Source organism: Planococcus citri, chromosome 5 (assembly GCF_950023065.1).
Source record: "Planococcus citri chromosome 5, ihPlaCitr1.1, whole genome shotgun sequence".
NCBI lineage: Eukaryota > Metazoa > Arthropoda > Insecta > Hemiptera > Pseudococcidae > Planococcus > Planococcus citri.
The window spans coordinates 36,114,917-36,133,248 of record NC_088681.1 but is presented as its reverse complement, the minus strand read 5'-3'; the positions used below and the strand labels follow the sequence as shown (position 1 = coordinate 36,133,248).

At 32.1% G+C, this 18,332-nt stretch overlaps 1 protein-coding gene across 3 annotated transcripts in view; it reads left to right on the top strand.

Moving 5' to 3' along the window:
* Positions 1-16,364, top strand: part of LOC135847709 (very long chain fatty acid elongase AAEL008004) — a 92,561-nt gene extending 76,197 nt beyond the window's left edge. For all 3 annotated transcript variants that reach the window (XM_065367381.1, XM_065367379.1, XM_065367380.1), the window contains 6 exons: positions 1-81; positions 5,959-6,015; positions 10,376-10,481; positions 10,580-10,716; positions 10,808-10,993; positions 14,305-16,364. In XM_065367381.1, coding sequence (XP_065223453.1) covers positions 1-81; positions 5,959-6,015; positions 10,376-10,481; positions 10,580-10,716; positions 10,808-10,993; positions 14,305-14,532 — 795 coding nt within the window. In that variant the 3' untranslated portion in view covers positions 14,533-16,364. The remainder of the gene's footprint in view (positions 82-5,958; positions 6,016-10,375; positions 10,482-10,579; positions 10,717-10,807; positions 10,994-14,304) is intronic.
* The last annotated feature ends 1,968 nt before the right edge of the window (positions 16,365-18,332 follow it).

Here is an 18,332-nt window from a genome sequence, read left to right as displayed (position 1 = left end):
TATTTGATGAGCGGTTGGGCGACGCATTACAGTTATCGATGTCAGCCAGTCGACTATTCCACCAGTCCTGTGGCTATGAGGGTAAGTTTCGTGTTTTTATGTACGGAAATACTGCATAATACGTATATCAGTCATTTATCACGCTCGAGACCTACTTTTCTACATATAATAATTGTTGAAAACAACTGGATAACTTTGAAAAATGGTCGGATTTCTGAGAAGGCTCCAAAAATACACCACCTGTAGAAATTCCAGCTTTAAAATTCATATTTTTTAAATTTTTGGCGAATTAAAAAAATCAAATTTGAGCCATTTCTCGTGAAAAATATGCAAATTTGATCTGATTGGCATAAAAGGTTGAAATTTGGTTTGTGTACCTTATTTTTGACTTTTCGAGTCGATCGATGGTGATTTCGAACCGTTCTGGAGCCTCCAGCGGATTTCTATGAATTTTTCTCTTTTTTTCGGATTTGAACCAGCATGAGAAGATTTTGAAAATATGTGTCTAAATCGATCGAAAGGTTCGCAAAAATGATAAATCTACATATGTTCATAGGCGCTGAATTTTATTTTCATCTTATTTACAGCGTTTTTCGAAAACTGGAGATTTCAAAAATCCGCTGGAGGTTTCAAAACATGGCTAAATTTAAAGTTTCAAAAATTTGTCAAAAATTGAAAAATGGATTTTTAGCCCCCGAAATTTGTTCTGGTGGTGTATATTGTGCTCCTTTTTCAATTCCCTTCTGCGTGGTTCTAAAATTTAACCTCAGAAACTAGAAATAACTGGAGATCTGCTGGTCTGATTTCTCTCAAAATTAGGTTATTCAGGTTTCTCGGAAATCAATTTTTTTCGTCAATTTTTTCCTAAATAAATTGTGAACTTTGAGGCACATAGAAACGGCAATTGAGTTGAAAACAGAAATGTTTCGTATTTTTAGATTAAATTCCCCCCCCCCCTCCTCTCCTTTGAAATCTTTGATCATTCACGAGTTATTCTTATGCAATTATGTCCGTATGAGAGAGACATCAAAATTTTAGAAAGTATTCAATGGAAATTTCTTACTCTTACATCATTCTTGCTTGGATGGAAATTTTTAATTTATTTTGCTATCGAAAAAAAAATAGTAATTATAAAAAGCACGAGCTTTCTGCCTCTCTCGATTCGATTTTCAGTTAAAGGATTGCTGTATTCGCATGGAAACGGTCGGAATGCTTATTTTTAGAAACCTAAACGAGAAAATCTTGATGGAAAAAATGACAAGAAAATCATACTGTAACGGTTGTTTTTGACGAATCACGTTATCGTTTTTCCCTTTTGAGAATAGCGGCGTATTATACTACGTATATTTTTTATCAGGTTTTTTTTTAGGTTCTGCGTTTCCTTGTATGTATTTTTAAATGATAGGTAGTGTAGGTATAAAGTTACATAGCTCACACTTATGTTTTGACGTCGTCATCGTATATACAAGCAAAACGAGTCTTTCGACCCTACAGTACCGAAGGTAAACCGGACTGTGAAACTCGTACTAGTAGTACACATTACAGACTACATTTGCCAATAATTCTCTTCCGATTTGATTTTTTACCTCTCGTCTACGTCGCCGTCGTCGTCGTGGGTAAATTAACTCAAACCCTGTTCGCCTCCACTCTGTACTCCATTTCCAGTAAACAGAAGAGGAAAAAAAAGCTCACATTATGGTAAATATCGATACGAGTTCGGTTCGTGCAGAAGTTCCCTCGAGCTTACCAATTACCGTTGATGGAGACGTCAAAGGTACTTTGTAAAAAATGTCTGACGTCTTCGATAAAAGCTCGCGAGTATAAAACTGGTACAGTGACTGACTCGAAAGAGAGAAAAAAATTAACGCGAGAATTTGACGGTTTACGTAGTACACGAGTATAATGTACCGTGATTATAGTAATTGAAATTGATTACCTACTTTGATTTTTCCCTTTTAATTTTAATGTTGTGTTGTGTTGACGTCACTTGAAACAAGGTGATTGAAATCGACTGCATTGTTTTAGATTTTATGGAGAGTTCGGTTTTAAATGCCCGTAAATTTAAGTGCAGGGGATGGGGGAGGGGATTGCATTAAAACTGGCTTTGTAGGTTCGCATCGTACGTAATTATAAATTGTCGAAAATTGACTTGAAATTGGGATAAAGTTCGAGCTTATGTTGTGTAATATTTTTTGTGCAAATGTGGAATTTGGGGGGGGCGGAGGGGACGTTAAAATTACACTTTGATTTATTTTTTGAATTATTTGGATGGATCAGTTTGAATGCAAGTGGCAAAAGTTATCTTGAACATGAGCTTTTCCCGCAGAATCTCGGAATGTTTCAAATAAAATCAGACCCTCTTGTTTTGCCCAATTTTCAGCCAAATCTCCTATATGGTAAACAGGGGAATAATTCGAAATCATGTTATTGAAATAAAATATGAAAAGCTCAAAGTCAAACTTTATCTGTGAAAGCTCGACTTTTTATGATGAATACCTACTTGAGTTGGAAGCTACCATTTACAAAGTGATTTTCAAAATGAAATCTAGGCAACCACTTGTAGGAGGGAGTAGGGTGGGAGGGGATAAGCACGGTGTAATAATCTTGTAATTATTAACACCCCCCCCCCTCCACCATACTCAAAAAAACAGGAATGCGGAAATTTTTGGCAATTAGGTATTGGCAAAAAAGTGATACTGTTTCAGAATTTTTGACAAAAAAGCTCAACTATTTCGCAACTTTTTGAAAAAGCGAAACATTTTGAAAATTTTTGGCAACATGAAGAGAATTTCACAATTTGGGAAAAAAGCGAAATTTGTGAATAATTTTCAGAAAAATGGATACTTTTTGCCAAAAAACATTTTTTTTTTGATAACTTAAACAAAAGGCAGAGCTTTTGCTATTTTTGACTTGACGCAATTTTTGAAAAAAGTGACTTTTTTTAGCTAAAAAAATTTTGTTAAAAACCTAGATGAATTTTTGTCAATTTTTGAACAATTGAGAATTTTTGGAAATTTTTTGACAAAAAGCAATTGATTTCTTTTAGTAAAGATCAGAACTTATTGAAAATAATTGATACGTACAAATTTTGACAAGGTTCTTCAAAAATTTCATGAAATGTTATTAAAACATTTTTTTGGTCGGATATTATAAAAAATTCTCGTTTTTCAACAAACAGGGTGTCTACAGGGTTGTGAAAGTAGTGAAAAAGTAGTGATTTTCAGCAATTTTGCTTAAAAGGTAGTGAAAAATGAAAAAAAGTGGAAAATCCCATTTTTCACTCATGTAGAAAAGGGCTCATTTATGGACTTTGTTAGAACTTGGATTTCACATTTCTGAGAGGTTTTGCCCCCGCATCGCTCAGGCTATTTGCTTTTCTTTTTCCAAATGAAAATTTATTGTTCAAATTCAAATATTTTTTAAAAATTTGTTGTGTTGTTAAAAGTTTTATTTTTCGCCCAATTTCATTACATTTAGCACAGAACCTCAGCAAAGGTAAAAATAAAACGAAAAATTGAAATGCATAATAAAATTATATTTTCGACATCCGTTTGCTTGAAAAAAATCGTGGGATGTTTGAAGACATTGGAAAAGCGAAAAATTTGAGTGTAAAATTTTATCTCGCCCACCTCCCCTTTTTAAAAAATTCCAAGTGTTTAAAAAATGTCCTGCTAAAAGTCCTGCTGAAGTCTTGAGTTTTTTAGTTTGAAATTTCGATGTAGAGTAGACATCCAGAAAAAAAGAGGAAAAAATTGATCTTGTTGGAGGGAGTGGGGTTGAAAATATTTTGGAAGGTGATGATTTTTTTTTAAAGGTAGTGATTTTCGGTCAACAAATTCCTGTGGACACCCTCAAAATTTTTAAAAGTTGGTTGTTAGGTACTTTAAGAAAAACTCCGTAGTCTTATTTTTTTCTTAAATTACCTATTGTCTGAAGTTTCGCTTTTTTGCTAGAAAATCGTTCATTTTGTTAAAAAATTGTTAGTCTCGTTTTTTTTCCAAAAATTGCAAAAATTCTCATTTTATTTTCAAAAGTTGTCAAAAGTTCTTAATTTTCTATCAAAAAATTTCAAAATGTTTTGCTCCAGTTTTGTCACTTTTTTAGTTACTTTTTGGTTACTTTTTCAATCTTTTTTGTTTTTTGGAAAAAATTTAGTATAACTCACGATCTCTGATGTTGGAATGGCATAAAAGTTACTTAAAAAACATTGAAATTATTAAAAAATTCCAAAAACGGATCAAATTCTTGGAAAATATGTCAAAATTCTCAAACAATGGCTTAGAATGTCATCAAATTATGTTGAAAATAACATTAAAATTTGTTTAAAAAGCTTAAAAATGGTACCAAAGCGTCGAAAACTTATGAAATGTTTTAAAAATTCGGAAAAAATTCGCATAAAACATCTTGAAAACATGTTCCAAAATAATAAAAAAAATTGAAAATACAAATAAAAAACAATAAAATCAGTCATCAAATTTTTTTGAAATTTGACTAAATTCGGCCAAAATTGCGTCGGTAAAACATTGTTGAAATGGGCCCAAGATTACATAAAACCAGGGTAAAGTACTGAAATGATTGTAAGTTAGCAATAATTAATGAAATTTAAGCAAAATTTAGAAAATTGAACTTCAAAGTGCAAGAAACATGGTTAAAACCCTATTAAAATGTTGGAAAACAGCTTAAAAGCATTAAAATCATTAAAATTCACTATGAAATATTTTTTTGAGATCTACCATTCGTATCAAGTCTATCAGAACTGTAAAAAAAATTAGTCCTGTGATCCTGTCCCCTCGCTTCAATGATTCTCATATTCTGTCAATTTTTGTAAAAAAAAAGCTGTCTCACGCTTGTAAGTTTTTTTTTTTTTTTTTTTTAATACGAAAGATTTACAAAAATAAGGGATGAGGGGGGGGTGTCGTGTCGGTTACAATGTAACTCGTTAGCTCGTTTTTCTTTATCCCCCCCCTCCGTTTGAAAAGTTTCTCTCTAAGCTTCCTTTTCCCCTAAGGGAATTTCAAATTTTATCAAATTAATTGCATCAAATTTAACACCACTTGTACGACGAGTGTACTTTTTCATATCATATAGAAGTAAATTCCATTTTGAAAATTCCACAACGTTACGTAATTGAGTCGATTCGTTATTGCCAAAGAAAAAGGTCCGAATGAGAGGGGCCGAGAGGAGACGTATATAATACGTGAAAATTAAACTATGTAAATCAAATCCTTTCTCCTTTGTGTAGGATTTGCCGCATAAGTATGCACATATATAAAAATACCCACATAATAAACGTTCGCGAGTAGAATTATCGCGATCTTCTCGCGAGAGTTTTACTGTATAATGTGTGAAAATTATACGAATATGGCGCGAATACCGATTACAGAAGCAGGATAAACCTATGTTTACGCATTCCTCGCGATAAATTTTTCTACCCATCATTTTTTTTTCGTAGGTATGTGTGTGTGTGTGTGTTTTTTTTGCATTCGAGCTGCGACGATTATATGCATATGTACTCGTAAAAGAGAGTAAAAAAGAGGAAAATGACGCTGGGAAAAAGGTACGAAATACGATAGAGTGAAGTGGAGTAGGTTAAACGAAGCGAAATTGTTCGACTTGTGTAATACCCTATTTTCGCAACCGCTTGTATGGCATATATTGTTTAGCATATACCCTGTCGCTGTATTTATGTCGATATTGTGTTCGCAAAAGGAAAGGCTTTTGCGCGCATTAAATGCTTTGTAATAAGCGTTTCTCTCTCTGTGTGTGCATATATATAGTACGCCTTGTTATGTGAATATACTGCGAAAGCTCTTCGGCTTCAATTATCATAGGGGTATTTGGCTTTTGCAAATACCACATGATAGGATACAATGTAATAGCGTATATGTACTTATAATGTGGCTGTGTGTGTGTACTCGAACGATGTAAATTTTCATTTCAATTTTTTTTATTTTACAGATGGCCAGAACATGCTGGTGGTATTATATCTCAAAATTCACGGAATTTTTCGACACAGTAAGTACAAACTTTGTGAACTTACGTAAATTTATAAATAATAAAATTGCGTTATTTAATCGCCTTTTAAAGCGCGCTTGAGGAGGTATGTAATTTAACTGTTCTCGAGTCTTTGCTAACGAAATTTCACCGTGGGACCGACATCGACATCGACATCGTGTCGCGTAGTAGCTGCGAATTTTACGACTTTATTACTCGTATAACGGTATCAGATGTGCAGGGCAAAGACCCCAACAACCCGGTGAAAAAATTGCCACATTGGCGCATTATAAGAAGGGGAAAAATTGGCTACCGAAGTGAATTTTTTCAGTCTTTTTTATCGGCGAATGTGACGAGTGCAATTTTATACAGACGGAATTATTTACGAGTAAAAGAGGTGTTCTTTTTTATCGCAATAAAACCCCCTCGTTGATTGTATAGTGTTCTTAGGTAAATATTTACCCTTTAGTGGTTAATGAAAAAAAAAGAAAGAAGAGTAAATTGGCATTGGCATCTGTACAAGCAACGTAGAGAGAGGGTTTAGGTGAAAGGGAAAGGTATGAAAAAAGAAAAGTGTAAATTTGCACGAGGATGAATAAATGATAGGACGAACGTTGCCTTAGAAAAGGACAAGGTGAAAAAAAAGAGGTAATTAGTCTCGTGGCAAGTTGCAGAGAAAATTATACAAGGTTAATGGATATTAAAGGTTGGTATTATAAAGTGGTTTGTTGGAAGAAAGTGAGAAAAAAATGATAAAAAATTTAATATAAACGCGAATTTCGTCGAATACCTACGACGACGAGTACAAGAGGTAGTAATTTTCTATTCGAATGATCGGTGTTGGGAAAAATAGAAAATTACAGGTTGCGCTACTGCTCTCGTAAATCATTCAGCGTATTTATTAAGAGGTGAATAAAAGTTACATTCGGCTGATTTATTTACTCATTTGTTCGGTGTTTTTTTTTTACTCGTACTTATCCTTTTTGATGTACGTGTTGGGGTAGTTTTCTCACTGTAGTCGGTGTATTTTTCTCGGCTGGAGGTTTTTTTTTATCGTGTTGAAAAGTAATTTGTTTGGTTTATTTAAAAAAGAAAAGTTGATAAAAAATGTACGAAGGAGGTACGCGATGTACGAGTATCTACTTGGCGATGGGGTTTTTTCACTTTCGATTTTCTTTTCTTTTTGAAAATACTTTCATTACGATTTTATTGTTTGGAATGTGTAGATAAATTGACGAAAATCGGAGAATTTTTTTGTACAATTTTTGAATTGATGATAAAGTTGGAAAAATTTCGGAAAATTTTTCAAAGAGATGTAATAATATGTGGAATTGGTAGGAGAAATTTCAAGGTTTCATATTACTGCAATTGGGCCTCGTTGATTTCAGAATGGAAAAAGCTACTTTTGAAAAAAAATCAAGTGAATCGGTATCTCAAGGTGTTCAACCGTTTGGATTTTATTCTGCTTTTTTGCCAAGATTATAAAAGAGTCGCGTATTTCTTCATTTTTCAATCAAATTTTGAAATTTACCATTCAGAGTCTCGTTTCTTGCTAAAAATCATCTCTTTTTGCTAAAAAATTCCTGAATTCAATATTTTTTTCAAAATTCACACGAAATGCTGGGTTTTTTACCAGACATTGCCAAAAAGTATCGATTTTTCACCAAAAATCTGGAAACAATCGTTTTCTGCCAAAAAAGTAGAAAATCTCGTCTTTTGTCAAAATTCCCAAAATATGATCGATTCTTGCTAAAAATTATCGCCTTTTCACAAAAAAAATTTCCAACTGGTGGCACTGCCTTTTCAGCGTTACGGTTACAAAGCCTGAGCCTTGGCTAAAATTATTCGAAGTCTTGCCTTCTGTCAAAAATAGCAAAAAATTTCGACTTGGTAAAAGAATTGCCAAAGAAGTTTTTTTCTTACAAAAAATTGTCGCGTTTTTGCAATAAATTTCTAATCTCTTACTTTTTTCCAAAAATTGTCAAAACAGCTAGCTTTATTGCCAAAAATTGTCAAAAAGCCTTACCTTTTTGCTAAATTTGTAAAAGTTTTGCTTTTAGATTTTCCCAAAAGAATAATCCCGTTTTCACTAAAAAGTTGCAAGAAAGTCTTAATTTTTTGACAAACGTTGCAAAAAAGTGTCACTTTTTCGCCATTTATTTACAAAAAGTCTCTTTTTTTTACGTATCAAAATATTGAAAAGTTTTGATTTTTCACCTAAAAATTCCTAAAATTGCCACAAAAGTTTATTTTTTGGCAAAAATTCCTGAAAAGTTTATTTTTTCTGCCAAAAATCACCTATTGAAAAATTGTTGCCCTTCTACACAAAAATCTTGAAAAATCTCAATTTTTCTAAAAATTTCTCAAGTTTTGTTTTTTTTTTGCCAAAAATTGCCAAAAAAAGCTCTACCTTCTGCTAAAATTGTCAAAATATCGCTTTTTCGCCAGAAATTGCAAAAAAATTTCACTTTTATGCTCAAAATTGCCAAGAAGTCTTGCTTTATTGCCAAAAAGTTGCAAAATAGTCTCACTTTTCTGACAAAAACTTTTTTGCTCATAATTGCCAAAAAGTCCAGCTTTTTGCTAAAATTGTCAAAATCTCAATTGAGTTTATCATCAGATTTCAATTGTAGGGTTGATTGTATGGTAACTTTTTTGTTTACATTTTTAACTGAAATCTTTGGCTTATTTTTTGATTTTTTTCTACATTCAAAAATATGTTTTGCTTACTACTTCTTATTTTGGAAAAAATCGAGCACAAGCCTTTGAGAATGATGTAGCATATTTCCAAAGCTGCTGGATCCATTTAGTTTTAAATTTACCTACTAATAAATCGTGGAAAAATTTGAAGATTTGGTTTCAACTTGAAACCACTAGTTGAAAATAAAATTTTGCACGTACATTTTTGAATTTTGAAGCGCAAATGCTTTTTTAATGTGAGGAAAACTTGAAACGAATTTCCGATTGGATGAGTTTTATATTTTGTTCAATCTATGTATAAATTAAAGGGAAAGAAAATAATATTTTGCATTTTGAAAAAAAATATCGTAATTCAAAATTATGATTAAAAAAGTGCGTCGAAAAGTTTGTTATTACAATTTTTTTCGACTCCTAAAAATATAAAAAGTTATCTGTTCTCGAATTTGGTAAAAAAAAAAATTGTAAAATCCATTACAGGCGTATGAAAAAGTAATAAAATTATTTCTAAATAAAGATACCTATTCACCTTTCGTGCTCCAAGGGTTGATCATTTTACGTCCAACGCAAAATTCCATTATCTCGAAATTTTGCTCAAGGTATCAGTTTAAAATTTTTTTTTCGAAGCAGTTGAATTTTTTTCCAAGGTTTCGAAATTTTCTCATGTAGGCCTAATTCATTTAAAAATCATTCGCTTGTAAAATTCCATTTGGCTGAAATTTTAGTGAAATTTTTCGTCGTTTCTCGAATTATCTTTTGTGCAACAATTTTTTTTGTTCTCAAAACTCGAGATTGAAAAAAAATTTCTCGCATCGTTAAATCCTTCGTTCATCCGCAGGAAAAAAAAATCATCCAATCATCGTCTTGAAATGAACGAACATCGTTCTTTTAAAGCATATTCGTTCGACTCGAGTCCGGAGAAGAAATGTTTACGCCGAAGGCAACACTGGCGGCGGGGTTATTTTAACTGTATAAATAAAATTACCAGTGAAAAAGGGTTTGATTGGAATGAATGTTAGGCTGAAGGCGGTCCAGGATGAAGGGGGGGTTTAAGAAAAAAGAGCTTTTTTGGCTTATGGGTTGTGAATGGATAGCTTCGAATGAGTATATAGACGGAGTGCTAGGGAGGTAATATGTAATTGAAAGTCTCACTAAAGCGGTATTGTTGTAAGGGATGATTTATGTAACAGCATTTCTTTCTCTTTCTATTGTGAGCGATTTTTTTTCGAGTATTTTTCGTTGGTTTTTGCAAATAGCACGTTTTTCGAATGATGCCACGGTTTTTCTCTTATTACTTTTTCGCTAGAACGGCCGCCTTTTTAATGGTAACTTTTGTAAATTTAGTTCACAGAGGATCGGTTTCCATTGCAGGGGTATTTTATCGTTGGGGAGATTTTTTTCATTATCGTTTTTCTCAATCGAATTCCTATGTCGAAATAGTGTAATTTTTCAGCCTTCCGGGCTCGGTTCGGTTGGGTATAAATTTCATCAAATGAGAAAAATCGGAATATGTATTTTCGATTATCGAGAATTTTTTTCCTTTGTAAGGTATATAGGGAAAAAATAACGCATGGGTGTCGTTCGCAGGATGATTTATGTAGGGGTGAAAAAAAAAGTGTATTTGTAAGTTATATTCGTAGTCAACTCGTATAATAATAGTAACGTTTATTTGTGTCATTTTCAGCTGTTCTTCATCTTAAGGAAGAAATTCTCTCAAGTGTCGACTTTGCACGTCATTCATCACGGTATTATGCCAATGAGCGTTTGGATGGGAATGAAATTCGCCCCCGGTAAGACGAAAAAAAAAATCGTGTTGCTTTTTTTAATGGTTAGATACGATGTTCGAATTTATTTAACGAGTTGCCTTTTTTCTTGTCTCCTTTCGCAGGTGGTCATAGTACATTTTTCGCTTTGTTGAATACTTTCGTACATATTGTGATGTACTTCTATTATATGGTATCCGCAATGGGACCCGAATATCAGAAATATATTTGGTGGAAAAAATACCTGACCGCTTTCCAAATGGTATGTATGGGATTTGCGAACCTCTGAACAGATACTTAAGGGAAGAAGATGATTGAATTTTACGTTCATTTTTTTTTTTTTGCTCGTATAGGTTCAATTCATTTGCATTTTCATTCACCAATTCCAACTTCTATTCGTCGATTGTGATTACCCGAAAAGCTTCACTATCTGGATTGGACTCCATGGCGTACTATTTTTGGTGTTGTTCTCTGGTTTCTACAAAGAAAAATACACTCAACCGAAATCCAGATCTAAATCGTCGATCGCAGCGAATACGGTAATTTGCAGATGAGACATAATTTTAAGCTAGATAAGTACCCTACTTGATCATTGATGGATTGATGTAGGAAAATAATTCGAGAAATACATTCATCTTCAGTTGGTAGTGATTTCTGAGAGAGGCTTCGAGGGATGGGAGATCTATTCCTGCGAAGTTGCCCGGTTTAATCGGTTTATTGTCGTTTTGTTTTTGGTTTGAATAATTTTCGATTATGAAGGTGAAATTTTTGAATGCTAGGTATAGGTACGAATTTCAATCAATTGGCGTCGTTCAATTGAAAGGTTCTTAAAAAGGAAACCACTCCAACCCACTGTTTGGGATTTGAAAAATGCTTGGATATTCAAAAACAACGTGTAAAAAAACTCCTAATCCAAAATTTTAGCTACTCGAGCTTATTCCTTAATTTTTGACAAATTTTTAAAAAAGGCAAAAATAACCCCAAAATTAGAAAAAAAATAAAATGTTCAAAATTGTGGTAAGTATTCCTGAGTTGAAAATCTTCAAAATCCATTTTTCGCGAATTCCAGCCATTCTGAGGCCTCCAGCGCCAAATAAATTTTCTCCAAGAATTGTAAATATTTCTAGAACGACTGGATACGAACTTGGGCAGCTGAAATTTTGATTCAAGCCTTCTTTCGGCTAGTTCAATTGAAAAATGTTCGCTTTCAGTAAATTTCTGCTGGAGGATTTCGGTGTTTTTTTTGTTTTTTTTTTCAAAAACGTTTTGTTAAAGTAGTGAAATTTTGAAAATTTGATAAATCAAAGAATGAACCTGAACCGTTGAAATTTTAGATTTTGGTTTTTCTGACGTATTTTTTTCAAATATCTCAGAATTTTTCAAATCCAGAGTGAAAAGTTGAAGTAGTTTCCTGCTCATGTAAGAAAAAAAACTATAAAAATATTTTTCCATGAAATAAAAAACAAGAATTTTGAAACTTCTAACCAAGATGATTATTTTTCAGAGCAATTTGATATCCGAAGTTTTTATAATTAAATTATTAACTTGAGTTTAAAAAAAAAATGCATTCAAATGAAAAATCAGATGCGAAAAATTGGTTGGCTGTTTTATGGAAAATACTTACCATTTAGTGATTCTAAAATCTCTAGAACAATTGCTCAATTTGGATTTGAATGATTTAAAAAAAAACAGAAAAAAAAACAGAAAAAATGAAAAATTGTTGATAATTTACTTCTATTTAATGTTCATTTTTTTAAACAAAAAAATTGTTATATTTGGAAAAATAATATTTTAGAAATTTTTATTTATTTAAAAACGAGAATAAGAATCTCAAAAAACTGTAATATTTTTGAACCACTTTTTTAGTGGAAAAAGTTGAAGACTAAATTATAATAGAAATATTCTTCCGTTTGAAAAAAATAGAAATAAAAATAAATAAATAAAAACTTGAAAAAATACGTGAGAAAAAAAATTGAAGAATGCATCATGGTTGGTGTAAAGTTACGCTTGCAAATTCCAGACGCATTGTAACAATCAACTTGAATTTCGAAACACACGAAGAAAAGAAACTCAAAAATTGCTTATTCATTTTGAATTTTAAAAAAGAAAAAATTCGGAAAAATCAAAAACTGGTTCATTTTTTGTCAATAAAAAAAAAATCAATTTCTACTGAATACGTAAAATTTTGAAAATTACCAAAAAAAAACCAAACAAACTGAAAATGAATAAAATTAAAAAGTGAAAGGTTGAATTTAAAAGAGGAAAAAAATTTCAAAACTTACCTATTCGTTTTCTCAAATAAGAAAATTATTCTATCGAAAATGAAGATAAAATTAAAATTGAAAAAGAAAGTTGTAAAATAGAGAACCGTTAGCAACATAGAACGAAATTAAAATAGATAAACGAAAATGAAGTGAAAACAATCCCATCTTCCTTTCCCCAAAAAAATCAACATGTTTTTAAAAAATGAAAATTTGAAGTTTTCTGTGAGATGCCTTTTCATAATTCTAGAGTTTTTTGAGACAATAATTCAAATTTGAAGAATTTGATTAAAGATGACGAAATTATTGAAAAATAATTTCATTTGTAGAAATGATAGCTCATGCGTTTTAGACAACAATCACAACAAAAAACCAAAAAGTGCTTATTATGAAAAAAATGATATGCCTAAAGCCTTGAACAAATGATAAAAATAATCATGTTTTTCAAAAAATCTAAAAAGTTTAATACAATCTGAAAAAACTATATTTTTTAAAGATTTAAAATGAAAAAGTACTCAAGTTATAATTTTATTCCACAAACTGATTTTTAAAGCACCAAAGTGTCCAATAGATCTTGCAAGTCCTACTCAAAAATGAAAATTGTTCTGAATTTAGCTCAGAAATCTTGCACTGTAATTTTAAATTTGTTAAAAATTCATATTTTTTTCTCGAATTTATTGATCCATGTAAAAAAAATTCGTATTTGGGGCTATAAAAGTCTAGATAAAGCTCAATTTTCTGAACTTGATGCAATTGAACGAAGAGTTTCGTCCTTATCTTGAGAAACTGTTTGATATACGAATGGAGGGAAGGGATGTAAAAACTCAATTTTGAACTACTAAAATCATAGGGTAAATCCTGGTCCATTTTTCAGATTTCAATCCCCATTTTCGAAGTTTCAGTTCAACTTGAAACATTCAGTTTTAGTTCTGTTTTCAAAATTTTTCTCCAGAAAGAGATGAGAAGAGGGTAAAATCAGTCTGAAAAATTGAAAAATGGGTTACGTTATCTTGAAATAACATTTTTTTTATCGAGGAAAACTTTTCAGAAATTTTAAAGAAGTTTTGCGATAATTTTTACGTATTTATTGCAGAGAAAATTTTAAGATGAAAAATGATTTAAAAATTCAAATAAACGTGTGTAAGAGAAATAGAACCTAGATGAATTTAAACTAAATCATCTTTTTGGCCATATTAAATGCAAAGTTTGTTTTATTTTATGAATGTACGTATGTAGATTCTTTTTGAATTTTAAAACAACAAAAAAATGGAATAAAATTAAAAAATTATTCAATTTTTAGTGAAAATAAATTTTGTAATGCTGGTAGATATAAAAAAATGAAATGTAAAATCTTTATGATGGAAAAGAGTGAAAAACGTGAAAAAATCAAAACAGAATTCACTTTTTGTAAAACACGAGACCAAAAATCGTGGTTTCTGACAAAATTGGCCAAAATTAACCTCCTCTCTTCTGTAGTCTATTTCTCAATTTGTCACCAGTTCATTATATTATATTATTGTATCGTTTAAGGGTAGTTTCTCTCATCGATGCCTCAAAACTAACCTTTTATTTTTCTAATTTTCTTACAGTCATCATCCGCCCCATCGGTAGACGAAAAGACCACCACATCTCAAAACGGCTACATCAAACCAGTATCAAATGGCACCGCCGGATACACGAAAACGGCCACCGAATCGGCATGCGGAAACGTATACTACTCAAACGGCATCAATAACGGCTTCATGAGTACGAAACCAGTCGAAGGTGGTAACAGTAGTAACAACGTGGTCAGCAGCGATACGAGAAAGACAAAATAGCGAGATTAATTCGTCTTGGTCATCTTCACCCTGTTCGTCGTCTTCGTATTTCGCAGAAATGAAAAGAGAAAATTAATTGAAGATAAAAACCAGTCATTTTTCGAACTTATTCTCTTTTTATTTATTTTTTTTATTATTTCCCAGTCTCTCTGACTCTCTCTATCTCTCTGTACGTGTATGTGTGTATCAAATTTGACTTATTATGTTCTTCTTTCTCCTTTTTTTTGTTTGTTCGTTTTTTCTTATTTTTTTCCTCGTGTTTTTTTCCTTGTTTATTTTGTACGATTGTTTTTCCTTCTTCGTCTGTTCTTCTTATATAAGTTTGTGTACAGATTTGTTCTTTTTTTCTCCTTTTTAGTTCGTTGCCCCCTGGTACACTACTACGCTGTTGTTGTTAGTGGAAAAGATTGCGGCGAGGTGGAAAAAGATAATAAAGATGAAATGGGTGTTGTTGCATTAAAATTGGCAAAAACTTGTAGCTAGTTACCAGAAATCGATCGTTAGATATACTCGGGCCCGATAGAGAATTTTTCTTATTTTAACCAAGTGGTTCTTATGCACTCTTTTTTTTTCTTGTATATACCTACGTGTGCGTTTGATTTTTAACTCTTCTCTGTCACATTTTTCTGTTGTCAAAAAAAAATCCGTAATTTTTTTTCTAATTATTCGAATTGAAAAAGACATTCCTATAGGGTTTCTCTCGTTCGGGTTTCTCTTTTTCTCGTCTCTCAATCAGGGCAGTTTTTTTTTTGTTTTATAATTATAAATATTTATTTACGGTATTGATTTTTTTTACGTATTGTACTATATTTATTGTAATTTTAACGTAACCATCCGGCGCATATGTATGTGGATAAAAAAAACCTATATAAAAATAATAACAGGGACGACAGATGTAGTCGAAGTGAAAATAATTTTCCGTACGACTTAGCAACGAACAAACGATATATACAAATACAATTGTGATATGTATTTTATAGTATTAAGGACACTGTAATCAAAAATTTTTTTTATTCGTTGTATAGCTTGTATTTGTATTATTGTATAGTTTATTGTATTATTTTATCGTATTTAGATGATAATTCCGTCGATAGCGTTGATAAAATAGTCATAAAAAAAAGGGGAAAAAACTATTTGGATAAAACAATCAAACGGTAGGAGCCGTCGCATATAATTTTGTCGAGTTGCTTATTACATTGGTTAGTCCGCGCTCTGCCTACGAGAAGGCTTTTTTCGCTGCTGCGAGTTATTTTTAATGTTTTTGATTTTCTTTCTTTTTTTTTTCTTTTTTTTAAGTAATTTATATGTACGATTGTACGAGTAGAATTTTTGAGGAGAAAAATATTATACGATGTAAAAAAAAAAAAATGGAAAAAATATCGGGGGTCGGTCACAAATTTGAGGACCTCTTTTTACGTACCATCGATTCGGTGGCCAAACAAAACATTGTGTGGGACATCCGACTACGTTGACAAATTAGTGAGCTGCCTGCAGCTGCAGTTTTCAAATGCTAAATGCGCTAATGGTAGAGATAGCCTACCTGTGGTCGTCGTTACTGTTTGTGTACGGTGCACATTTTTCTTTCTTTCTGTTTCCTTTGTTTTTTTGTAATGTATTGAAGAGGCTGTATGTGTAAATGAACATGGTCTCTGTCAAGGTGCATTGAATGGTACGACGACTAGGCGTTTAAAAATTTAAGATGCATAAATTACGTGTAGCTGGATTTTGACAATTTTGTATAATGTAAGGTACATTATTATCAACGTATTTATCAGCTTTTTAATTTGGGTTACCAATATTAACGCTGCATTGTAAATAAAAGTGATACTTAACCGGTGTTTTGTTTATTACGTGGTGCTGGTTGTCTATCCAGAAGATAAGGAGAAGCTGGAGAGATATTGAAGAGTCGAATTCTGGAAATGAATAGATATTCGAACTCAGTGAGCAGTGACCTCGAATTAATTGCATTTTAATTTTTTTTTCAAAATTGGAAGACTTGTGACACTGAGAGGTTGTAACCGAAAAATAAGACGAGTCAATTTGTGGACTTCTTCTTTCAAAATTGTAAAAATCGATTGAAAATTACCTAAAAAATTGCCTTCGATAAAATTAAAAGTGTGTGATTCTCTAAATTCGCACGTTCTTGAAGGTGCTGAAAACGAACATGACCCTGGTGTTTCGATTAGACCTACACTTGAGATCTGCAGCTCACCCCCTCCTTCTCCAAAAGAAAACTTTTAAAGGTGACAATTTCGTCAGGATTCATGCAATAGTTTTTGTATAAAATAATTATGTACTTTTTCAGTGAAATTGATAGAAAATTTTCCCGCAAGTGACATCAACTTTTCAGGATCGAATGCCATCTTTTTCAGTTGGTCTTATCCAGATTTTTGAAACCATATCAAAGATATTGAAGTTAATTTGACTTGAGCTGCTGAAAGTTTAGTACTTTCCCTACTTTTTATACTCGTATTGATGTGCCTTTTTGTAGAGTAGGTCTTTTTCATTTTTTTAAAAATTTGATAAATTGTGGTCAAATAATTTTACAAAGAAGCAGAAAATGAAAATTCTGAAAGTGGCTTGGTTTTTTTTTGTTCGAATTTAAAATTTCAAAAGTAGGCGGTAGGTACAAAAAAATTTTTATTCGACATCGACTTGTCCAGAATCGTTATCCATTTTTGAGCTTCAAGCCTTCAAATGATATTTCTAATTTTTTCAACATTCCATGGGAACTTTTGAAAAAAATTCTCTAAAAATTAAAAAAAAAACAATTTAAGATTGTATGTCTGCTTGTCTGACTTCTTAAGGTCACTGGCCTGTCTGACTAACTTCTTAAGGGCACTGAGCTACCTGTCTAGCCTCTCATGGTTGTCTGTCTTAATGCCTGTCTGATCTCTTAGGGTCATTGACCCGTTTGACTGGCTTCTTGAGGTCACTGACCTATCCGTCTAGCTTCACATATTCGCCTGTATGTCTGGCTTTTCAAGTTCGTTCGTCTGACAGGTCACCTACTTGTCTACCCACTCATCTCATGGTCATCTATTTGCTTGTCTGGCCTTTTAAGGTCATTGACCCATCTGTCTGCCTGTCTGGCCTCTTACGGTTGTCCGAATGTCTGTGTGACGGTCCAGAGTTTTCCATTTGTCTGTCTGATCTCTTGAGGTCATTGACCTATGTGTCTAGACTCTAAAAGACAGATGTCACTGATTTACCTTCTAGCTTCTCAAGATCCTTGCTTATCTAGCCTCTTAAGGTCGTTGACCCATCAATATTGCTTCCCAAGGTCGTTTGGCCACTTAGGACCGTAAGTACTCGGTTACTTTTCAAGTATTTTTGTTTATAAAAATTTTCACAAATTTAAATTGTTCATCTCTCACTTTCTGCTTGAAATTGCATAGATGAAGTCTCATCGGTTGTCAAATTGCTCACAAAGTCTCCTTTCTTGCCAAAAATTGTTGAAAAAGGCTTCTTTTGGTAAAAAATTCAAATAATCCTCACTTTTTCCGTAAAAATTGCCTACAAATATTGTTTTTTTACACAGAATTGTTTTTCGAAAAAAATTTACTAAAAATCGTCATGTTTTTGCCAATATCTAATTTCCAAAAATTCTCTCCTTTGTGCCTAAACATTGAAAAAAGTTTTCGTTTTTCTCAGAATAATTGTAAAAAATTGCTTTTTACCTAAAATTACCAAAAATTTCCATTTTCATCTTTAAACTTTCAAAGTCTCAGTTTTTTTTTTTTTGCAAAAAATGACTAAAAAGTCTTGCCTTCATTTTGGTCTTTTTTTTGTGAATTGAA